Below are 22,831 nucleotides of genomic sequence, written 5' to 3'. Positions count from 1 at the left end.
ACACTCCACCACTTCACTTTTAGTCACTCTATGAGAAATCAATTGTAGGCAGAATCCAAGTTAGATCAGTGATAGTACACTCTGAATATTAGAAAAATTGGTTTTCAACACAACGAGGCCATGTCTGGTTCATTCTATGACCCTGTAAACATAAATAGCTAAGAAAAGGGAGACAATCCAGCACGGGAACCCATAATGGCACAGAGAAAAGCCCAAACCATGTATGCCGTTTGCTACTCATCTCATACTCATCCACTTTCTGGTCCAGATCGGCTACACCTTTTGCTCAACCGCAGCTTCGAGTTTCTTTGCAGGAGCAACTACGTCCTTCTCCATCTGCTCAATGGCTCCTTTCGTGCCCTTCACAGATTGGTTGTACATGAAAATGCGAGTACATTGGATAGTGCCAACGATGAACAAGCAGAAGTTGACGGCGGCAAGACTAGAAGGAAGAGAAATGATCAGCCACGTTTCTGTGAGAATTGATGTCTAGCAGAACCCTGCTCATGATAGACCATCAAATATGACGGGAGAAGACCTACAGCATGTTCTGTGGCTTGATAATGAAGCACCATCTCGTCCAGATAGAGCCAGTGGCCATGAGAGCAAGGTTCTGAGTAAGAGACAACTTCTCCGCCGGTCGCAGGAAGTCTGACGCACCCGCGAGAACGACACCCCATTTCATGACAGGAGCCCTGTAGTCAAAATATCGCAATTAGTCTTTTGCCCGACATATATTGCCTGTATAGGAGGAAGCCACGGCATGAATCCCAATGGCATCGTAACATACCAGAAATGAACGGTCTTGATACCAACTTCGCTGGTCCATAATCTTTGAAACAAGCTCTGTCGCGGTGCCGCATCAACGGCTGGGTTGGCTGCAGTGCCTTGCCATCTTCGGAATATGGTGTTTCTGAACTGGAAAGGAGTGCTTGTAGTGAACGAGGATGAGGTCTGTCGGGCAGAATTCTGCGCGAAGCGCAGGCCAAAGCGGGCGGACATTTTTGCGGGTATTGAGTCAGACCGAGCGATTGCTCGATAAGGTGAAAATGTAGGAGAAGTCGAGGGGAATGCGCAGGCGACTTTGATATTCAAGGAGCGGAGAGTGTCACCGGCAAAGAAAGACCTGTTCTCTGGGTGCGAGAATGTGAAAGTCGTCTAGGTGAAATATGAGTAATGAGGACGGTGTCGGGAGGAGAAGATGCGATTAAACTGCAAGTTGCGGCGACCGTCCCGGAGCTTTCTCAATAACCCCGAAACGATTCTATTTTGGGTTAGTTCATGTCGCTGCTTGGGAGGAGGTTCATTGATGAACCTGCGCATCTGTTTTCTGTAGGCGGAACGACCTTGAGAGCATTTATAGAGTCCAGCAGCCGTCATGGCCACCAAATATGCTTTCACGCAAGGGCTACGAGAGTTGCGTTTTCATTTGTGCAGCTCCGGTCAAGGAAGCGAAGCGACGAGGTCAGCACAGCGCGCCCCAGAGGAGCTTCGGCGCACGTCGCTAACAAAGTATTACAGATCGTTCCTCAAGCGAGCATATCCAACGATGAAGCACCATAACCCGAATACGCCGATTTTAATACGGGAAGCCGTGGGTGTAGAGCCGAAGGTCTGGGTGAGATACGGTATGCGCAGATATGCACGAGGGTATTGAAGAGGAAGGCAAGCTAATCATTTCGAACAGGACTAGGAAAGGAGAAATCAGAAGCATTATCGGGTAAGGCAAATCCCCTTGGGCAGAATAAAGCGAGGTTTGGCTGACACCACGATGTAGGGTTGTCAGATAAGGAGATCGAGGACAAAGTTACGACACTGGTCAAGAGCGAATAGACACCCAACCGACCTGGCGAGTACTACAGCTCCCATAGTTCGACATTGGCGCTTTGAAACCCCTATCGAAAACCACATGGGCTACCGCTATGCCTATTCTAGAGTTGCTTGGAATTGAGAAAAAGTCCAATTGTACATATTGAGCAGCTCGAACCACACGAGAGAACAAAAATCTTCAGGCGGCTACGTCTCCAAACCTATATTGGGCCCAAGCCATACTCTCCTCTGCCAAGGTCCATAATTGCTTTCCCTGGTCCTCGCCCGACGCGCCGACAGCAACGTGAACGGGAAGCAGATGTTCGAACGTGGGATGAGCCTGCCTTGCATCCTGCCTCTTCAACAAGTTAACCATAGCCTCATCGCGACGATCTCCAGGTTTTGTCTCGGCTGCAACCTTTATCGCTTCGTCAAAACTCGTAGCGTAGGGCATTGTCATACCACTACCCCTGAGCATCATGAGCTGTCGCAGATTGTGTACAGACATGCCGCTGCCAATGATCAGAATGTTCTCTTCCCTTAACTTCTGTACCGCCCGTCCTAACTTGATGTGTGCTTCGGCGTCTGTATCATCGTCGAAAAGACTGACTTGGACGATCGGCACGGTCAGCGGGTTGGCATTGGGATCGAACATGACTTTGAAGGGGACGAAGACGCCGTGATCAAGACCTCGTTCGGTGGCTTCGGTTTTGATCTCATTTTTGCCCAGCGTGTCCATGACCTTCTTTGCTAATTCGGGCGAGCCCTTGTTGGGGAATTTCTCAGAGTAGTAGTGTCTTGGGAAGCCGTAGAAGTCGTACAGTAGAGGTTCGTTCTCTGAGACGTTCACTTCGATCGTGTTGGATCTTGCGGCTTGCCAATGCGCTGAGAATACAACAATTGCCGAAGGCTTGACTTTCTCTGTGATCTCCTTGCCTATGGCCTGAAGGTGTGGGTACACGGGATGTTTTGTATCGTACATTGTGGTCGGGCCCTGTCTAATGTTACTATTGTTCATCCCTGACTGTGCGGGAAGTGTAGTACCTACCCCATGGGAAACAAAATATACCGGCGTTCTTTTGGACATGTTCGTATATTTATTTGTCGTATCTGCTGAGAGATTCCTTCCAAAATTGACTAAATGGCTGAAGGGACTCCTTGTTCTCCAGGCCGCCAGCGTGGGAGATTCTAGTATATAACTCGACAAGGCTGCGAGAGTGATACTCAATATCAGTAGTATTGTTGCGTTGGATCTACTTCCATCAAGAAATCTAACCATCACCTAGCCCACCCAGTTATCTCATATATGACCAATACTCAGGACATTATAAGCAGTGCTTTTCGAAGGGAAGCCGGCACCTAGTATGGACTATTTGACACCATGAGGATGTTTACAGGCCCAAGTAATCGCCTTACATAATCCTCCGCGAATGGGCGGAATTCGTCCGTGCCACGACTCCGAGTGTCGAGGCTCATCCATAAGATCAAGAATCACACTTTATTACTTGGTTCATTAATGCTGATTAAACATCAATGTATGGTCAATCATTCGAGTCATATGGAAATGTCCTCGAGCATCGCAGTCCTGTCATCCCGAAGAATGTGCCTCCATGCGTGTCTTCCTCGAGTTATGGGCGATGGCGAATCACGCCGAGCTTGGTGTGTTGTCGAGATCAGGAACACTCCGCTTCTTTCATTCTTTTCACATCAACACTCCGAAGGTGAGCACGATCTCTAGAGGTGTACCCATCAGTATCTGCATGCAAGTCTTCATTTCTGAGGTCTTGTGGTGTCCGTCGGATGGTACGCCTTGTATGTCTGCAACGCACCCTCGATCAACTGTGCAACTGTGAAAAGGAGGACGCATACTGCTATCCAGAATGTGAGCCACTGGATCCCGTTACGGTTGTCATACCACAGCTGGGAGATTGTTCTGGGTCGTGTCTCGTCGTATAGTTGCTTCACAGCCACCAATCGGTCGTGCCAGCATTTGAACCTCTCAATCTGGCGGTCGGCTGACCTAAGCCGACCACATTTTATCATCTCCTTGTCAAGACTGAGAGATCGTGAACAATCACGAAACAATGCTGTTATGTCTGAGTCCAATTGGGGAAAGAAAAGAGCCACTGTCTTCAACGTCTCGTCCACCAATCCCGCAGGGAATAGCTTGCTACAGGAATCAACAAACGTCTCATAACTCTAGGTCGGCAGATGGAGCTCAAAATACCTTTGCTGACATTTCAGGAATGATGCATGGTGGAAGATAGCCAAACGCCGATTGTCCTCGTCGATCCGCAGATGGTCTATGAGGTTGTCGGTCCAGTCAATCGAAAACCCAGTGATACGACAAAAGTTGCTTGCGTTGAACTCCCTTTCCCATTTGATGTCATGTTCCAATATGACTGGCTGTATGAAATGCTCCCGAAGAGCGTCTTGTAGCGATCCGTGCTCCCATGAGAGCACACTTCGACAACAGTATGCGTGAAGCGGCAGCTTCATACATATCATGGTGAGCAGCGTGGCTGTAAGATCGATTGATGTATCGAGCAACTCCGACTTATCTCTGAGCTTGGGGCTCTCCAGGCTGGCGAACAGCTTTGATCGAATGTCCTCCTTTGGCGCTCCATCCGCCAAGTCTTTCGCATTGTGAACGATGTCCCCGACTGTTCGGGCGCTCAAGTGAAGACCTCTGTTGCGCAAAGCAGTACGGAATTGCTGATTCTGGTACAGTACGTATGCATCTATCACAGTGTCTTTCCTCGATTCGGCTACCGACTCGCCCATTCACAATGGCAGAAATGCTCTAGCAATATATGTTGCCGCCGCTGGTTCGCGAAGTTCGATATTCTCAAATGTCGCCATATTTGGTACAATATTACTATGTGGCAGCCGCAGCACACTTGTATTAGCTTGTTCATGAATTAGTGAGAATCATCGAGTTAATGATGCTTGGGGTGGCCCCGTCTCGAACGAGCTGCCACGGCCATTTCGCCTTCTTGAGCACTCACATGGTGTGCTGTCTCCATAAGTGCTGCGACCAATCTGCACCGAACACAGTCTCGCTTTTCTCGAGGCTATGCTTTGTCAAGTTGCCCTGTTTGTATGAGAAAGCGCCACACTCGATTGTTATTGGCCCTCGCCTTCCTGCAATGGTGCCCGACATATGAGAGAGCAGACAGACTCGTGCTTCAAGATTTAAACCTGGGTCATCCACTTCATCTTCAGCCTTTCTCTTCTTTCTTCCGCCTACGAACATTTTAGGGTTGATGCGTTTCGCCCAGCCTTTGGTTTGGGCAAGCATCATCGCCTCATGAAATGCCCACTCGCTTCGCCCACACCGGGCTGTGGAAGCTCTTTGGAGGAAGTCAACAGACCAGCTGGCCTGAACCAGCTGAATCTACTGGCCACTTTCTCAAACAGGTCGAAGACGTCAAATATTGGACAGCCAAAGGACCCGCCGTAAGGGCGTTCGAAATTTTGTCGCCGGACATCGTGGACCATCTCAGCCAATTTCTTGACACCATTAGTAGTCGCTCTGTGGTTGAGTTCTACGTCTTTATGAGAGGCGACAATCCGACAACAACGTACCCTGTCGTTATGTTCACGTGTGAGGACTCCGAACCTCGCAGACAGGTGCAGAAAATTATTGATGAAAGTGGATTACTCGACGACTTTCCAGGCATGAAATCCGATAACGCTGCCTATCCACCGGACTCCGATTGTCAATTTGAACAATGGGCTTCGGAAACTGTTCGGCAGGACAACGAGGATGCTTCTTGCAGATCAAACTCAGGCTCAGTATCTATTACGGGCAACACAGTATCCGTGAACTCGGTGGCTAAGGCTGGGACTTTTGTCCGAAAGGCTACCATTGGAGGGTTTGTGCAGCACGAGCTGGACGTTTATGCCTACACTGCTGGCCATGTCTTCCATCAGATGATGCCACCATCTGATATTAGGCGTTCAGAAGTGTTGCAGGATCCTGTACATCTTTCAGCTGTTGCATCACAGGGTATTGAATTGTCACTGTCATCTGTTGACCTCGACTATGCATTCCTCAGACTTCCTGATCCAGCATCCGCCTTTCAGCTAAACATACGCAGCGATGTGCATGCGAGACAGCCCACACACGTTATTCGGGCGCCGCTGAAGGATGTCGCAATTATTGTGGAAACTACGTCTGCAGGCACCATCAAGGGAACTTTGTCTAGTACACGTGCTTATACTCGTCTGCCACATAGCAAGTCCTTCCAAAAAGTTTTCAAGGGCAGATTTTCGCAACCACTGGCAAAGGGTGATTCTGGCTCCTGGGTCATTGACGAGTCAAATCATGGGCTTTACGGCCATGTTATTGGGGGCGGCGGTAGGACTGCATACATTATGCCTGCGCATAGTGTCTTCGAGGATGCGAAGCAAAAGCTTGGAGGTTGCATCAACTTCCCTCATAATTCACATATTGGTCAATCCGATCCACGTGTGAGGACAGAAGTGCAAGAAGACTTGTTCTATGAACCAGATCCGAGGGGGCTACCTTTGATGGAAGTTGCTGAGCAGGTTACCGAGCCATCATTACAAGAAATCGAACAAAAAGTAAGCGCACTCCACACTGCCGGAACCCAGTGCTAACTTCATAATTGAGATGTTTGGTAGGGGCCGAGACATAACTTTTATCTTAGACAACCTAGACAGCAAAGCGAATATTCTCTGGCTGGAGGTATATCAGAGCTTGCTTGATAAGATTGAGGACTGTGACGGAGTCGACCATCCTGGTCATGACAAGAACAATAAGGATGAGAGTGAAAGCGACGGATCGAGCATGATTTGTGCCTTCATGCGCGACGATGAAACTCCTGACTATCTTGTTCCGCATAGAAATATAGTCGAGAAGTTCTGCTATGGTGCAAGCTTGCATATGCTTCAAAGCGAGCAAGCACCGTTTCTCTTCAAGTATGGCGCTTGGTTGGGCGAGAGTGGTGGCGGCAGCTTCCAGTCAGGCCCAACATGGTTGACAGCACGTGGACTGTACGAGGCGTTGAATCCATCGGTAATGTTCACCATCTCGAGAAGGTCTTATGCCCAGCTTGACTGACTTTGCAACATATACAGAGAATCCGGACACAAGGACGTACTGCACTTGAGAAGAACGCGGACGACAGTTCTATTCCGAAAGCCGATAAGGACATCGAAAGACGCTTAATGTAGGCCACTGCATTTCCTCGCGGTAGGCCATCATCTTTGATAGCTAACACTTCGCAGATTCCTCAATGATCTAGAACCCTGGGACATCTATGCTCTTGTTGCCACAGCTACCACGCAACAGGTTTCTGCACTCCAGGATGCCTTTCACGGATACTTATCCTCTAAGAGCTGTATTGAAGTCATGTTACCAGTAAGTGCAGACCGCGACCCAAGCTTAGAAACGGACTGAGCGTAAATCAGACAGTCTGCTTCCGATTTTCGTTGCATCTGCCGTATTACGCGTGGAGGACATCGCCACATCCTCGCAGGGATGCACGTCTCGACGGCTCGGGACGGGCGTTGCGGCAATCCATGGATGTATCACTACTTGCAGAACCGCTGGTCCGTGACTGTACCGCGGACAATTCGTACCTCTATGAGGCACAAATTTCCTGCGTAGTCGCAGGTTGCGATGAAAGGAGATGGACCGCGTATTGCTTCGTCGACAGCTATTTCGATAGCGAGGATCGGCGGCCATCCAAACCTGGCCCAGAGATGTTGAGCGAAGTCCAATCTTGGGGATCTCCTTCGAGACCACCCAACCGGCATGAAGCCCGCTACTTCTTTCTCAAGGTCTTAGCAACGAGGACCGAACAAATTTGCAAGGAGTGGGGCCTTGTGATGAGCAAGCTGGAGCAGAGTTCCCGTTCGTGGTTTACACGTTCTTGGGTTCGTATGGAAATTGAAGTACGCAGTTCAGCCCACTGTGAAGAACGAACAAAGACGCAAACTGACAAATTGGCAGGAGAATGAAGATGCAATTCAGGGCCTAGTGTGTTCCATGCGGCAGTCCTTGGAACGGCTCGAAGCTGCTTCCTCCATTCTGTTGGACTTGAGGAATGCGATGGAACGAACACTCCAAGTCTACGCAGAATTTCTCGATCAACTCACCATCAACTTCTCCACAGACGTGTCAGGGTCATTGGCAGAGCACATGGCTTCGCCGAATAGCATTCGGACAAGCTTCACCCGGTTACAAAGGCTGGAAGTGCGCCTTAAAAGCTTGGAGGGCCGTTGCAAGGCATGGGAATGGCAGGTAAGATCATGCCTGATTGCCACCATACGCTGATACTTCGGTTGCATTACAAGCTAACGGAGAATCAAATCACAGATTCGATGCAAACTCACCCGACGTGACATGGATGCGGGAGAGCTCCAACGGAGATTGGCCGAGAAATCTCATCGGTTGAGCGAGCTCGGCAAGAGAATCTCATTGACTACGGTATATTGAGGCTAGTGCACGCATGCGACACCGAGAAGCTAATTTATACAGATGATGTATCTGCCTATCTGTTTCACCGCTGCGATTTTCTCGATGGAGGAATCAGTCCGTCCCTTTACTCCGAGTGGCACCTCAATGTTGGCCACGTTTATCGGTGCCTGCATCCTACTGCGCGTGGTATATCAGGTTGAGGTTTACCTAAGTCACGAGAAACTCCCGACACAGTTTCAAAGTCTGAAGACCTGGTGGCGAGGAGCTTGGTCCTGGCCGGCGTTCGCGATGCGTCGGCGGCAACTCATACCACTGTACTCACGCAGAAATCAAGGCCATGACCCTGAAAAGGATCAGTATTGGCTTCTGGAAGGAAGTGCCTCCGGGTAACGGCACCATCTATCTACGAATAATCAGTTTGGACATGACACGCAGTCTGGACAGGATGGATGTGAGAGGTACAAGGATACAACTGGGAATTTGAAATGTGATGACGAGGTTAACGAGTCTCTCTTGATCCATACATGAATGATCTTTTGCAACCATCCATACCAATGCTTCATGTTGCGTCTATCTAAAACTCTCAAGGGTATCAAATCTATAAATTCATCAAAGCATCCAGCATAAACCGTACAATAATTGTCGCCACAAGCGATGCTATTTCCCCCCTCCCCCCCCCCACAAAACCAATCCCACCATGACTACAAAACCGGCAATCAACAGATGTATGGAGGTGGAGCGTATCGGACATGATCCTCTTCGACATATCCCAGCAATGGATCGAAGCTGCCACTGTATTGCGTCCGAAGAACGTCTTGCGGCGGGTGAACCGTGCGGAGCTGGACTGGAAGATGCAAGTCTGTATTGTAGCAAGTCTTGACTCCGTCTCGGTCGACGAGGGTGAATTGCATTTCGATTACGAGGTTGTAGCTGATGTTCAACAAGTCGGACGACACCGAAGGGGTGGTTGTTGAAGATTCTGGCAAGAGTAGGTTCAAGTCCATGGTTGTTGTCGTCGTTGTTGTCGTCGTTGTTGTCGGGTAGGTCGAGTTGTTGTTGTGTTCAGGAAAAGGAAGAGAGGGATTGTCGCAGTACAAGGGGGGTGTTACCAAAGTTGTCTTGTGGGTCGACACGGTGGTGGAAGTGACCAAAGACCCTACCGCCGAAGATCCGGTGTTGAAAGAACGTCTCGTGTACCATTTTGAATTGATGGAACATTGTAATGATTCTGTAGGTGCAACATTATCGGCAGCCACGTTTCGTGTTTGTGGGTGTGGTTGAGACAAGGGTTTTTTGACATTGACAGATATAGGTATGGTCAATCTCCGACAACCCGTGGCAAGTCTGGAAGAGTCACAGACGATACAACCCAATTTCCGAGGTAGACTGATTGAAATCTCTGCTGGTTGTGGATGATGACGACGACGATGATGATGATGATGGGGAGAGGAGAGACAACGGAACGTGGTCGCCCATGTCTGAGGTTTTGCGATCTGTTTGGTGATAGTCGTAGCCGTACTGGTGCCGGAGTCGTCACCAGCGCAGACCTCCAACGGTGTACAAGGTGATGAAATGTCCACCGGACAAGTCAGACGGCGGACCACATGGGTTGTGTGGTTGTTCCTCGAGTTGGTCGAAGTCGACTTCAAAAACACTGCTTCCAACCAATACAAAACCTCACAACGTCCTTGGACCAGGTGTCTGTCCCTTATGGCAGTGACTCGAGTGACGTAAGTCGATCCGGAAATGGACATGGAAGGGATGAAGCCGTCGTTGGTTTTGTCGTCGGTGGTCGTCGAGGCGACGCTCTCACCCTCCTCGCCGCGTCCTTTTTCGTGTACGGTCTTTCGCCCGTTGATGGGCATCGTCGGTACCAAACACGAAAAGTCGAGGTGCTGTTCCTGTTCTCGTTCCTGTGCCTGCGTGTCTTGTCCGGTCGCAGAGTACGCAGGTTTGAGATCGAGGGCACTCAACGTTTCGGTCGATGACGAGAATCTCTCCACTACCACTTTGGATCCGATCGTGTTTCGGATCGCACCGTGGACCTGGACGTCGACGTGGTCGAACGAGGTGGAGTCTCTGGTCTGTTTCTTCAAGACAATCCGGCCGTGTAGTCTTTGTTCGGCACGAGTCGCATTGGATTTGTCTTGGAGACTCGAAAACGGTGAGGACTCGGTAAACACGCCCAGGACGTGAATGGTCGGTGTGGTTGACATTGCTGTTGACGTTTCAGGTCGTCTTCTCCTTGTATGTAGGTGGTGTCGATTCTCTGGGTTACTCTTCTGGGTGAAGGGGGTCTTTTTCAGAAAACCACAAAAGAAAAAGAGGTTTGACCTCGGAGGTTGTGATTGTGATCGTATCGATCGACACTGGACAAGTGGTCCGTATCGGAGGAGAAAAAAATAACCTTCTTTTCCAAAAGGAAAAAGTGAGGCAAAGGTATAGCCTTGTTTGCCTTGACTTTGTTTCAGGGGATACACGGGACGGAGTAAGGGGGGCGGGGGGATGACCCAAGCAAGCGCCTTGCTTTGTTGATGCCCAACCAAATTTACTTTCAGGTAATATCCGTACTCACTGACTTATTAAACAAGGCAAACCTTGGGAAATGATGAGCCTGATGATCCGAATTGACGCCCAACCGATTGGGGGGGGGATATTTGGTTCATTTTATAATTCTGCTCTCTGCTTTAAAAAGTGGTCCACGAGGCAAGAAAGGGCATACGCAATGGGTCTCTTCGGGGAATGTGTTACAATTAGGATCGTTGAAGAGACCAGAGACCAAAAAAAAGGCGCTCGCTCTTCACGACAATAATTCCAAAAGGTCTAGTCTCCGGGAATCTCAACTAGTTTTACTATGTACAATATCCCATTGCCCTTGTACTCCGTAATGCGCCCATGTGTCGGCGGCCTAAATGAATAGGCGGCATTATGTACCTGACAACAAGATCACAAAATCAAAAACTGGCCTTCTTACTCGCTACGCGAAAACGACACGCCGGGAAAAAGCTTCTGAGAGGGAAATGAAACACCGAGAAGCGCCGGGGAACAGACCAGGACGTACTTCCGGCCGTGGAAAGACTAATCAGGAAATTAGAGAGCGAGAAAGGCACGTGAGGTCGAAACAACTCGCTCTTGATTTCCAAAATAGGTGTATTGCCCGCGACTATCGTCCTCGCTTACCACTTACGGCTTGGGAGGGTTGTCGAACGGTAACAAACGTACCGTGACAGCAACAGCGTGATGAGGCTGACTTAAAACATACGTATCACTGAAGTTTACATTCCCAAAAACACAGGCGACAATATCCCCTCGGGGTCACGCAATCATGTTTCTGTTTGGAATGATCCGACTGATCAAGCACATGTCGAAAACGTCTTTCATTTCAATCAAGTCCTCTTCCAGCTATCCTGAGAGGAGGGTGAAAATCAAATCACTGTCTAGTCCCAAGCCTCCCATTGAGCGCTGGTGTTGGTGGTTTGCTTCACTTCTGGCCATGAGGAGGGAAAGAGGACGCGGTTGAAAATACAATCTCATTTCAAGCTTCATAGCGATGGATGTTGTAAAAGCCATCATCAAATCCCTTGTTCCACAAAACGCTAGGTACAACAATATTCCTGATCTTGACCCGTCAAGAATCATATCGTCAAGTCAACTTTTTGTCGGAATCGTCGTGCCATCATATTGTATATCCACAATTTCCTTTGTCCATTGTCCACTGTTCACTGTCCATTTTAGAGTAGCACGAAAATCATGAGTCATCCCATACCAGGCCAGCTTCATCAAATGATTATTTCGCCAAAGTTTGACTCAAACAACCTCCCTAACCTCAGGTCCCCAGCCCCACGCCTCTCTCAATTCCCTAGCTCTTTGCGAAGTTGAAGCTCCAGTTTCCTTCTCGATATTACCAAGAAGTTCCAACACCACCAACCTGTCCTCTCTCTCCTCGAAGCACAGTCCAGCTAGGTGCAACGAGTGGACCATCTGCCGACTCACGGCCGGAGGCGGCTTCCCCAAAGCGATACCACAGATCTGTCGGCTGTGGTGTTCTGACTCTTCCGACACTTTTCTAAACATTCGTATCCGGTTCGCCATGAAGCCCGGTGCACTCTCATCCACCGGTTGCTTGAGCAGCAGCAGTATCTGTGCAAAATGATACAGCTGCAATGCCGCCGCACACATGGGAACGCTGAAGAAAATCCTCGTAAATCGTGGTCTCGTTTCCCGAGGTTGGTCGTAAGGGTGTTGTGACGCGGCTCCCATCATCGCATATGGCTGAAAGGTGAACGGTAGGTTGTCGTACCAGTCTTCGAGTTGCCGACGCAATTGTTTCCACCGCGCAATTCGCCCTTGAACCGACGTCAATCCTCCGCTTTCGGAGGGCGTTCGAAATCCTAGTGTGCCAGGACTGTCAAAGACATTCGGAGTGCCTGCTGAATTGTCTGGGCTGTTATCGTCTTGTGGCGCGAGAAAGTTCATGACTCGGAGAACAATCCAAATCAAGGCGCATGACACCATGTCTTCCCTATCCCGTGGTTGATATGCAACGATGGAATTCGGTGGGGTAGACGGATCATTGTAAACGAGGGTGCCATCGTCAGTCATTGGTAAGCCTAAAGCCTTCCACATCAACAAGTTGTCCGGGTCGAGTCGCGTTTTGGATCTGTTGATATAAGCCGCTAGGTAATCAGCACGAGCAAAGTTCCAAAAGGCTGCTCGGCTGGCTTTCATGGAGATGAATGGAGAAGCTTTGGGGCCTGGAGTAGTGACAGCTTGGGGAAGAATTTTGGTGTCTAGAAGAGCTTTGAACCCGTCGAGATGCCTGTCGCACATGGTCAATTAATAGCAAAAGCAAGAACGAGACTTGACTTACTGTGACCAGTCCTTAGTCGGATTGTCCAACGACTCGTATAAGGAGAAGACTGAAATGGCAGCGACAAGGGCTTCCATGTCTGCTCCGGCCGATGACTGTTCACTTATGCGCCGTCTCTTGTTTGGCGCGCTGACAGTTGACGACTCTTTGCTACCCTCATCAGAAAATCTCCTAGAAGCATATTTCGACGTGAATCCCGTAATCTCGTTGCTGGTATCGCTCAACCACCGCTGCAAGAAAATCCTTAGATATGAAATTCCTCTGTCGTAATAATTTGCAGCCTTGTAAAACCAATCAGTGTCTTGCAAACCTCCATTCTCACCCAACAATGGCACCAGATGTTGTAGGTCCGTTTTGGTGACACCTTTGGCCAACAGTTGGCCAATCTGATTTGCGGCCACAGCCGCCATGGCCGATCTCAACATCACATTTTGAACTGCCTTCAACGGGACTATTCGACTGAAATAGGTGTCAAGATCGAACAAGTCCATACTAATCGCAGTGGTCAGTACATCTCATAACGAACGGTAGGGTCCTGGGACTTACGAAGGAGATACCACCTGGACAAAATGTCGAGTGAGGGCAGCTAGCTCTGTTGTACGCTCATGTAGGTACTTCTGGCTATACTCGGGTCGCTTTCTACCCCCTTCCGAACTATCATATACTGACGACCTGCCGCTGAGAGAAGCATAATCATTGGTGAGAAGGTCTTCGTCGGTTTCGGGTTCGTTGGTATCAGTTAGGATCACCGGCAGCCCGGGGATAAACCCACAAGCATTGTTGCCGTTGGCGTAATACGCGTCAATGTCTAGATCGAAGTAGTCCTCGCTGACATACGTGTCGGTCTCTGATGGCGCATACTGTGGCTTGCCGCGCAAGAGCTTGGCCGTCCCTTGTTCCAGACCGTACTGGAATTGGTCGGGCTGATGCGGGGTATGCTGGGCGGCAAATTGGACATGAGAAGGTATATTGGCTGATGGTTGGGAGATTGAAGACGAAAAGAAAGGTTGAGGTTGTTGGCCCTGGAATATATTGTACCCGGGACTGTTTGGCTGGTTGACGCCGAAAAGAGGGTATTGGATGTCTGGTACCGATGGTCTTGGACTCAGAGACGCTATGCCCGGTAACGTGAGAGGGGATGAGGTTGGTGGTGAAATGGCATCCGGGATGGTTTTGGTATGGCTCTGGACAGGAAGTCCCTGGTACTGAGATGGACTATTCCTCGGAGGTTGTTCCTGTCGTGTACTCGGGGCTACAGTATTTGTGGGCGGAGAAGTGACGGGTCTTCTAGAGTGGTCCGGCAGCGTTTGGAAATTTCCGTCATACTTCCTTCGGACCTTGACACCTTCATCGAGGAACTTGCGTTCGGTGTCATAGCCAGTACACGGTCTACCTAGCTTTTCGCATCGTAGACAGCCAGGGATTCTTTTGTCGCACTGTGTGGTTGTCAGCAAAGCCAGCCCACGTGCGAGCTAGATTGTCGTACCTTGACCCGACGCTGTCTGCAGGAATGACAGGCCCTTTCGGACACAGCTACAGCATCCGGAGCGTTGGCTTCCATACGAGGGGCAGTTTCGCGAGTTTCGAGAGGGTCTTTAACGGAATCAAGGAGCGAGCGAGTTGGGGTCCCAAGAGTATCAAACAACAAAAGTTCCCCGAAGAGGAAAATCGGACAGACTTCTGAAAGAATCCCGGAAACCAGACAAAAACAACCCTTCAAGGCTGGAACAACGGGGGGCGATTATGAAATTGAAATCAATCACAGATGATAGGACCTGACAAGGGCGGAGTAAGAAGGATGAGAGGAGACAAACAGTGGTAGTCGGTACGCGTGGTGGCGGTCGGTGGGCTGACAGAAAAAGGAAACGCCGGAGCGAAGCGAGAAAGGCGATAAAAAGGCCTCAGTAGGCTATGTCGACGTAGGCTGAGTCAGGGTGTCATTTTAAGTGGTCAGTCATCGATATAATTGTTCTGTTTCGTAGGATGTGCTATGAACCATACCTGTCATTCACATCCGTCATTTGACTAATCTTTTCTCTGACAATTCTCATATCTGCTCACGTGAGCAGTCAAAAGCCGACAACTGGGTTGCTGCTTCTACTCCTCTTTTTGTGCTGACACTCACGAGCCCGAGCATTTTCCCATCCAACATTTCGCATTCGTGAAGAGTGCAAAGGCCTTTCAATTTGTCACCTGATATCGCTGTAAAAGCCCATTGCCTCAAGGAAGATTGCCAAAGAGCTAAAAAGGTGGACTGCTCGCCCTCGACTCCCGCTTCTGGTTGTCGGCTCTCTCTCTCTTCTCTCCTGTGGTCCTGCGTCCTCTTCTTTCGCTGATGGCTGCCGGATGAGGCTAGACAAGGCGATGCAATGTGCACCATCCAGAGAGTAATGAGGCCCAAATACCTAAAATTGTCCAAACGACTTGATGCTGATACTGTGGTCCTGCTAGCTCTTCATCTATCCCGTCAAGTCTCTTCCGCCTGTGCAGGTCTCGTCGGTCGAACTTACCAATGAAGGTCTCCGTTTCGACCGGTGCTTCGTCCTGGTCACGCCTCCCAAGGACAACTCCAAGGAGGCGAAATTCTTGACCATCAAGAAGCATTTCAAGCTCATGCTATTTAAGCCGACCATCGACGACTCTTGGACCAAATTGACAATCACTCACATCCACGCCGACCCTCCGTCCTCCATCACAGTCCCCTTAACCCCGTCACCGCTGTCACTGCTGCAAAACAAAACCTTCGAGGTCAGTATCTTCGGAACCACCGCCATCGGCATCGACTTGGGCGAAGAATCCGCCTCCTTCTTTTCCAATCACCTCGGTCAAGATGTACGACTCTTATCCATCGGAGGCACAGGACGTCGTGAGATTCCCGGGGCAGCCTATCTACCCAGTCAGCACAATGCCCTCTCCCTAGCCTTGAGAGAGGGTCTGCAACCTCAACGGATCCGTTTCGCGGACGCGGCGCCGTTGTTGATCACGTCGACAGCTTCCGAGGAGGACGCCAGGTCACGGCTCCCCAAGGACTGGCAACACGAAGACATCATTGTACGATTCAGACCAAATATCCACATCGACGTCAAGGGACATTTACCCGCTTACGACGAGGACAATTGGTCATCACTTCTCGTCCGGTCTCAGTCGGATGAAGCTCAGGAGGTCACCATCAAATGCATCTTCCGTACCGTTCGGTGCCTTAGTCTGAACGCCGATCCGGACACTGGAGAGATGATCCATCGTGATCGTCAGTTGTATGGGCTGTTGGCCAGCGACAGAAGAGTCAATGACAAGTTTCCTCGTAAGTCAACTCAAATTTGAAAAGAGTACCGGAAAGAATTCAGAATGTTGCTGACGTGTGAATGATGCCCACGCAGACAAACCTGTCTTTGGCCAGTATGGGTTCGCCGGTCCTTCTGGTGCGATATTGCGTACAGGAGATCAAGTCTTTGTGACTGAACGAAAGCAACGCACTCAAGAGCCGGATGCGGCTAAGCAATGAGACGCGGAACTGGACTGAATCGAATCACATTCAAATTCACAACCACAATCACAATTGCCTCGACGACAGAACAGATACGGGAGACTCCAAAGAGAGAGAAACCCATGACTGCTGCAATGGAGAAGAAAACGAGATCAATCACCCACTATTCGCTGAATTTTTCAGGTGCCACGAACAACCAAACCAATACAAGGCTCTTCATCACTAGTTACCCAGAAGCCACGAAAGAATTTCCATTTCAATTAATGAAACGTTCGACGACATGAACCTCCTTTTTTATCCTCTTGCCTTCTAGTACGAACTATGGAAGTACCCCCATCTCCAACTACGAGAGTAAAATAAGCACTCGAAAAGACTTTTGGACTGAGCCAGCCACGGAGACTGGGATATCACTGAATTGGATGATCGCGTTTCAGGATACGAGAATTCCCCATACGTCCACATATCTCATCTAGATACGGAGTACAAACAAACAGAAAATCTCATGAACAATACTGCGTACTGCGATTTCATCTCCTGAAGAAGAGAGGATGTTTTATAGGGGGTATCATTCTAACCAGCGCTGTCTCGTTCACACGTAGTCAACGAGGTCACGGCGCGATAATAACATACAATCCAGGGCGAACTGCCAAAGCCCTCCAAACACCGTCGCTTGCTTTGACCTGACAAAACACACAAAGCCCAAAGCCAATAGAAAACACGATTCCGCGCTGCATCAAACAAATCGTTAGCCACCAGCTGGACAAAATCGACGACTAGGCCAAGGGACTCTCCGGCCTGGCCACGCCTTGACCCTCCCTCCACTTCCTCGCCTTGACCGGGTCGAACCTCCAGACACCGTTCGACCCTCTCAGCCTCTCCACCTCGTCCGCGCCGTCCTCGGAGGCCGCGACCACGTCGAACAACTTCTTCACCGCGGGGTCGGTTTCCTCGTCTTCCCCTTCTCCGACCCGGTTGAAGAAGGTGCACTCCCACTCCTGACCGGCGGCGCGTTCGCGTTTCCTCATCCGCCGCTGCGCCTCCTCGAGTTTGCCCTTCTCGGCGACCGTGGCGGTCTGGTCTCCGCGTCGGATCGCGTCGAACGCGTCCCGCCACGCCCGTCGGCTCTCCCACGGCGACTGCTGGTCGAGAGGTCTGATGGTCATGGGCGCGGGGGCGTTCTCCGGGTCCGCCAGGTCAAAAGTGTCTACCTGGTGGCCGTGGGTGTTGTAGACCCCGAACCGACTGCTCCAGTGACCGCCGAGGGAATAGACGGCGTCCTTTGTGGCGTCGTCGGTCTTGTACACCGCCGCCTCGAAGGCGTTGCGTTCCCCACCCCACATCCTCTTCGGGATGAACTTCATCTCGGCCGTGTAGCCTGCCGAACTGACGATCCTGTAGGTGTCCCCCAACTCGGGCCAGGGGACGCCCGTCAAGACGCCCCGTGCGCGCACGTCGGGGAGCGGGAGGAGGTACGTTTCGTCGTACCTGTCGATGGTGATGACGGCGTGGCCCGATTGTCGTATCACGATCGACGTGCCCGAGAGCGTGGTCTGTTGCGTCGAGTACGCCTCGGCGTGGATGCCGTGTCGTTCGTCGGACGATACGTAGCACGCCGTCGTGGGAGGGTGGTGAGACACTTGTTCGGTGATGACCCTGACCGTGGAGGACTTGTCGGAGTCTTCCTTCTCGGACGTCAGGTCGTGGTCGGTGAATTCGCACAGGAAGAGTTCGCCGAGGAACGGGTTGAGCGGTTTCTTGAGTCCTTCCTTGACGGTGCGGCCCACGTAGTACTGCCGTTGGAGGGAGGCGAGGTATAGTTTCAGGACGGCGAGGCAACGCTTTTCCGGTGTGGGTTCGTGGGCAGCGGCGGTGAACAATGACGGTCGTTCGGCCCAGTAGCTGGGGAATTCCGTGAGGGATTGAGGTGCGAGGATAAATGGAGGTGCCGTGATGTGGGAGATGTCGCCGGAGACTGTGGCCAAGAAAGCCAAAAAGTCTTTGAGGGCAGACACATTGCCGAGTCTGGCGACCATGATGGGCGGCTTGTGTTGGGGGAAATACGGCCAAATGTAGGTAATCGTTGTATGTCGGTGGTGGAGGTCGAGGAAACAGGACGGTTTGGTAGGGTGAGGATAGAGAGAGGACCGCAGAAATAAGAATGGCGGGGGCAAGGATAAGGATGAGATAGAGATAGAGATAGAGATCAAGAGGAATGGTCGAGAAGAGGGTAGTAGGCTCTTGGGAAGTTATATTTCTTGGGCTTGGGAAGTTGTTGGGAGATGATCTGGTGAGGTGCGGTGAAAGAGGGTTTTGTAGACAAGAAATCCGGGAGCAACTGGCACCTTCTCACCTTGCATGTGAAGACCCCAGACGATTGGGTAATTCATTTCTGTACCTTTTCGGGTTTCAACTTGTCCTTCACAGCAATTCGGTGGATGTACTGTAAGAAAAAAAAAGAGTGTCGGAGTGTGGATGTGTTTTGTTACTCCGCCAGCCTCACGGATTGTGTCCGGCCGCGTGTCGAAGCGGGCGTAAGTCAAAGGGCTGGTCTGGATTGTTCAGAAGACTACCATAATCGTCAGAAGGGGAAAATACGGGGGAACGAAGTGTTGAGTTGTTTCAAAAATAGCTGGCATCTCCTGGTCGAGGGCCTGTGACACAGTATTGGCCTCACCATCATGAAACGAGACGCAGGTCGAGCCAATGATGATTGACGCCTCATCACTAGTTTAACAGAGGGACCCTGCGTTTGCGAGGAGAAATGCGAGCACTTTGGTACGGAGTACGAATCACTCCCTCCATGACGAAAAAAGAGCTCGCCATATTATTTCCTCGCCACCACCAACCAGACCGATATGGAGATGTTGCCGGTGCAAAGGATTAGATTTATTAGGTATTACGAGCTACACCACTCCGTACTCTACGCCCGAAAGCCCAGAACACCAATACCACCACCAGTCACCACCATACAAACAGTACGCAGGTAACTTTTTTTTTTTGTATATTGGTTTTCCAAGAATCTCCCTCGTAGTTCGTACGAGTACGAGTACACGGGAAGATGATGATCCGGTCAAAACCCTGTAAGTCGCTTATTGTCGCCGATGTGGTAAAGATTACGCATGGATGCGAGTAACTTCACTGAACCCCTCCCCGAGGCTGTGCTCATCCGCTCGCATATTTGCGACGCCGAGTAAGATCTGAACAAGTCATGTGTCAATAACTCGATGGTTAGAAGCTCTCAGATTAATAAAATTTCTGACTGTTTTCGAGCTCAAGAGTGCTGTTACAGTAATTAGGTCGACGATAACTCGAACTGGGCGACTTTACTCCCTCCCCGATGGTATGCGATAATGGCCGTCGACACGCCTATTCGGACATATGCGGGGCGGTTCATTACCTAAGGTACCTACCTAGTAGATGCCTAAGGTAGGCCTCATCTCATGCAACAAGGCGTGAGCTCTGAATTACTTAGCAATTAATCACCATCTTCACGCCTTTTCACAACCTCAACCCGGTACTTCGTCGAATCACCTTCTCATCCCGGACGAGAGGTCTTTGATGCATTGTATAGAAAAATCTGATGATAATTAACAACATCACACCATCCCAGATAAAACTGTTGGAATCTACACCGAAAACAAACGGATGAGCCGCGGAACATCACCATTCATTATCTACAGATACAGCAATGACTTTTGTATAAAACTGCTGCACTGACATTTCCCACAAACGGTGAAAGAGGCCATCTGTCTCCTTTTTGAGCAAAGTCCTCTGTCACCATGTCTTCTCCCACCGAGATCGTAGTGCTTGGTGCTGGTGTCGCAGGACTCACTACGGCCCTCGAAGCCCGCCAGCAATTCCCCAATGCGCAAATCACCGTGGTGGCCAAATTTTTGCCGGGGTTCACCTCTCCCACGGAATACGTATCGCCATGGGCCGGCGCCAACTGGCACTCTTTCGAGAAGGAACGCAACCAGTTCGCCGAATACGATGCCGTGTCGTTTACCAAGTTCACCGATATCGCCGCAAAGTCTCCCGAGAGCGGGATAAAAAGCATGCCCATGCGAGTGTTTTACGACAGCGACGAAAGACGCCAGGACTTGTGGTACGGGGACTTTATCGGTGGTATCGAGGAAGCTCCCAAGCACGAACTCCCGGAAGGGGTCGTGGTGGGATTGGACATGGCCAGCTTCATGATCAACACGGTCGCATATCTTCAGTGGTGAGCATATCCGTCCGTATCTTTGCCCTCCTCCCAAGACAAGGATTCCTTTGGGGCTCACCACCGAATCCTTTCATCTGCTGCACAGGCTCCAAATGCAACTCCTTCAACGAAACGTCAAGTTCCTACGACGCTCATACACCCACGTTGATACACTCATGCGAGACTTTCCTCACGCAAAGGCCTTTTTCAACTGTACAGGCTTGGGCGCCAGACTCCTGGGCGGTGTCGAGGATGCATCGGTCTACCCTACCAAAGGTCAAACCATGCTTATCGCCGAGCCCATCAAGCCCCTCGAACGCATGTACATACGTTCTTGCTCCGACTGGAATCCGGGAGAGTTTGCACACGTCTTCCCCCGTCCCCTCGGTGGAGGCGTCATCATAGGTGGTGTGCGTCGCGACCATGACTGGACCGCCGAACCGGACATGCAGCTCGCCGAACGGATCAAGGAGAGATGTTGCGCAATTGCTCCGGAGTTGGGTAGGCCCGAAGATTTGCAAGTGATAAGTCACAATGTTGGATTGAGACGTGAGTATTTCGAAGTTTGATCAAGGGAACAAGACACTAATGATGACAAATCTGCGTGTAGCGAGTAGAAAAGGAGGCGCGAGAGTAGAGTTGGAAAGGAAGAATGGCGGTAATCTTCTCATCCATAATTACGGTGCGTCTGGAGCAGGTTATCAATCTTCATGGTGCGTACAGTACATTTTCCATACCTAGGTCTCTGCGTCTCTCTCTCTCTCTCTCTCTCTATTGAAGTGGTGATGATGATGATGATGATGGCACAAATGCTAACCGACATGTTGAAAAAGGGGCATGGCAGCACATGCTGTCAGATTGTTGAAGGATGAATTGAAGTCGAGATCGAAACTTTGAGACCGAGGAAATCTACGTATGTTACATGGTTGACTTGTACATCCCCGGATATGTATCGTGAGAATCTCGTCTGGGCGAGCCTTTGAATATCAGCAAGGATCTTACTCCGTAGTTAGAGCCTTCAACTGAATGCACATGGTACCGAGGACGAGCATTCTTTGTTGTAGAGGTGATTCTATTCAATCTGTACTCCGTATCCGCACGAAGTACGGATAATGAATTAATATTTCCTCCCCTGCAGCACGTAAGGAGTACATCATTGAACTAGTACAGACCTGTCACGGGGGCGGCTGGGTGGACGTCGGGTCTAAGCCTCGCAATGACGAGGATACAGTACAAGACATTTTTTACTCTGTACTAAAATGTCTTGTACTCTGTTGGAACCGGAGAAATAGATAATAAGCTACGGAGTACGGAGTACAATATCTCTTAAGTGGACGCGTTCGGCCCCGGATGGTCCGGCATGTCACGTCGTTTTTGGGCCCAGCCATACTTTACTTGGACATTTTTCTCGTTTCCATCTAGTACGGAGTACGTTGGCCGTAATTTCAGGCCAGCCTTTCGAACAGAATCTCCAAGGCTACGGCTACGGCTATTCGGATACATCACAAGTTGTACGGAGTATCTATTGTATCTATTTAGTTCCACTAAGTAAGACACCATGCGCGAGTCGAGACGTCGCAGTGGGTTCTGGCACCTCTTTTTTTTCGGGTGAAGATATGGGTTTGTTATGCACTCGTTAGTCCCCAAGTGAAGGTACCTAAGAATAGTAGTGAATGTGGAATATTGACCCTTCAAAACACGCCTTGCAGTTCCCCTAGGTACATAATTCGTCTACGATGACCTCCTCCTCAGACCCGACATGATGGGTTTCTGTTTGTTACCGAGAGTATACGCGTTTCTTGTTTGTTTCTGCCTACCCCAGAGCTTACCCAATACCTTACCCTAGGTACTTATGTACCCTCGTACCCTGCCGAGCCTCATCTTGTGTGACTTTGCAAAAGGGTGTCCTACTCGCTTCGATTTCCGATGAAGACTTTCTTCCAGACGAGATCTTTTCCTTCATGTGGCCTTCTCTGGGGGTGGTCTTCTCCTCGGTCCTGACGAGACGCAGAG

The 22,831-nt window shown here is 50.2% G+C and overlaps 9 protein-coding genes across 11 annotated transcripts; 4 read left to right on the top strand and 5 right to left on the bottom strand.

Moving 5' to 3' along the window:
* Positions 1-46: 46 nt before the first annotated feature.
* On the bottom strand, positions 47-1,198 carry PV06_02672 (uncharacterized protein). The gene is made up of 3 exons (XM_016403381.1): positions 791-1,198; positions 543-695; positions 47-442 (listed from the first exon to the last, which is right to left on the bottom strand). Exons 1-3 carry the CDS (start codon positions 1,000-1,002, stop codon positions 274-276), a joined length of 534 nt encoding a protein of 177 aa, XP_016267278.1. The 5' UTR covers positions 1,003-1,198; the 3' UTR covers positions 47-273.
* Positions 1,199-1,342: 144 nt separating this feature from the next.
* On the top strand, positions 1,343-2,362 carry PV06_02671 (uncharacterized protein). The gene is made up of 4 exons (XM_016403380.1): positions 1,343-1,464; positions 1,522-1,628; positions 1,688-1,720; positions 1,778-2,362. Exons 1-4 carry the CDS (start codon positions 1,379-1,381, stop codon positions 1,831-1,833), a joined length of 282 nt encoding a protein of 93 aa, XP_016267277.1. The 5' UTR covers positions 1,343-1,378; the 3' UTR covers positions 1,834-2,362.
* On the bottom strand, positions 1,966-3,148 carry PV06_02670 (uncharacterized protein). The gene is made up of 2 exons (XM_016403379.1): positions 2,858-3,148; positions 1,966-2,803 (listed from the first exon to the last, which is right to left on the bottom strand). The coding sequence occupies exons 1-2, from the start codon at positions 3,086-3,088 to the stop codon at positions 2,009-2,011; spliced, it is 1,026 nt and encodes a 341-aa protein (XP_016267276.1). The 5' UTR covers positions 3,089-3,148; the 3' UTR covers positions 1,966-2,008.
* Positions 3,149-5,124: 1,976 nt separating this feature from the next.
* On the top strand, positions 5,125-8,650 carry PV06_02669 (uncharacterized protein; the record flags this gene model as incomplete). Its single annotated transcript, XM_016403378.1, has 8 exons — positions 5,125-6,399; positions 6,449-6,853; positions 6,916-7,007; positions 7,066-7,198; positions 7,249-7,734; positions 7,793-8,083; positions 8,159-8,269; positions 8,321-8,650. 8 exons carry the CDS (start codon positions 5,125-5,127, stop codon positions 8,648-8,650), a joined length of 3,123 nt encoding a protein of 1,040 aa, XP_016267275.1.
* Positions 8,651-8,937: 287 nt separating this feature from the next.
* Positions 8,938-11,048, bottom strand: PV06_02668 (uncharacterized protein). Its single transcript, XM_016403377.1, has one exon. The coding sequence runs from the start codon at positions 10,474-10,476 to the stop codon at positions 8,977-8,979; it is 1,500 nt and encodes a 499-aa protein (XP_016267274.1). The 5' UTR covers positions 10,477-11,048; the 3' UTR covers positions 8,938-8,976.
* A 706-nt stretch (positions 11,049-11,754) lies between these two features.
* PV06_02667 (uncharacterized protein) lies at positions 11,755-14,972 on the bottom strand. Its single transcript, XM_016403376.1, has 4 exons — positions 14,617-14,972; positions 13,677-14,566; positions 13,131-13,622; positions 11,755-13,079 (listed from the first exon to the last, which is right to left on the bottom strand). The coding sequence occupies exons 1-4, from the start codon at positions 14,689-14,691 to the stop codon at positions 12,068-12,070; spliced, it is 2,469 nt and encodes an 822-aa protein (XP_016267273.1). The 5' UTR covers positions 14,692-14,972; the 3' UTR covers positions 11,755-12,067.
* Positions 14,973-15,248: 276 nt separating this feature from the next.
* PV06_02666 lies at positions 15,249-18,975 on the top strand. Of its 2 annotated transcripts, XM_016403374.1 has the most exons (3): positions 15,249-15,517; positions 15,582-16,431; positions 16,508-18,975. In XM_016403374.1, exons 1-3 carry the CDS (start codon positions 15,500-15,502, stop codon positions 16,630-16,632), a joined length of 993 nt encoding a protein of 330 aa, XP_016267271.1. In that variant the 5' UTR covers positions 15,249-15,499; the 3' UTR covers positions 16,633-18,975. The 2 variants fall into 2 exon arrangements, with proteins under 2 accessions (XP_016267271.1, XP_016267272.1); XM_016403375.1 differs by having other exon boundaries at positions 15,249-16,431.
* On the bottom strand, positions 17,164-19,206 carry PV06_02665 (uncharacterized protein). The gene has a single exon (XM_016403373.1). It carries the CDS (start codon positions 18,645-18,647, stop codon positions 17,388-17,390), a length of 1,260 nt encoding a protein of 419 aa, XP_016267270.1. The 5' UTR covers positions 18,648-19,206; the 3' UTR covers positions 17,164-17,387.
* An 834-nt stretch (positions 19,207-20,040) lies between these two features.
* Positions 20,041-22,152, top strand: PV06_02664. Of its 2 annotated transcripts, XM_016403371.1 has the most exons (4): positions 20,041-20,836; positions 20,925-21,367; positions 21,429-21,531; positions 21,652-22,152. In XM_016403371.1, exons 1-4 carry the CDS (start codon positions 20,394-20,396, stop codon positions 21,713-21,715), a joined length of 1,053 nt encoding a protein of 350 aa, XP_016267268.1. In that variant the 5' UTR covers positions 20,041-20,393; the 3' UTR covers positions 21,716-22,152. The 2 variants fall into 2 exon arrangements, with proteins under 2 accessions (XP_016267268.1, XP_016267269.1); XM_016403372.1 differs by having other exon boundaries at positions 21,429-22,152.
* Positions 22,153-22,831: the final 679 nt, after the last annotated feature.

This window comes from Exophiala oligosperma, assembly GCF_000835515.1.
Source record: "Exophiala oligosperma strain CBS 72588 unplaced genomic scaffold supercont1.2, whole genome shotgun sequence".
NCBI classification, from domain to species: domain Eukaryota; kingdom Fungi; phylum Ascomycota; class Eurotiomycetes; order Chaetothyriales; family Herpotrichiellaceae; genus Exophiala; species Exophiala oligosperma.
Note: the sequence above shows the minus strand (reverse complement) of the source record. Positions and strands in the feature narration are given on the sequence as shown.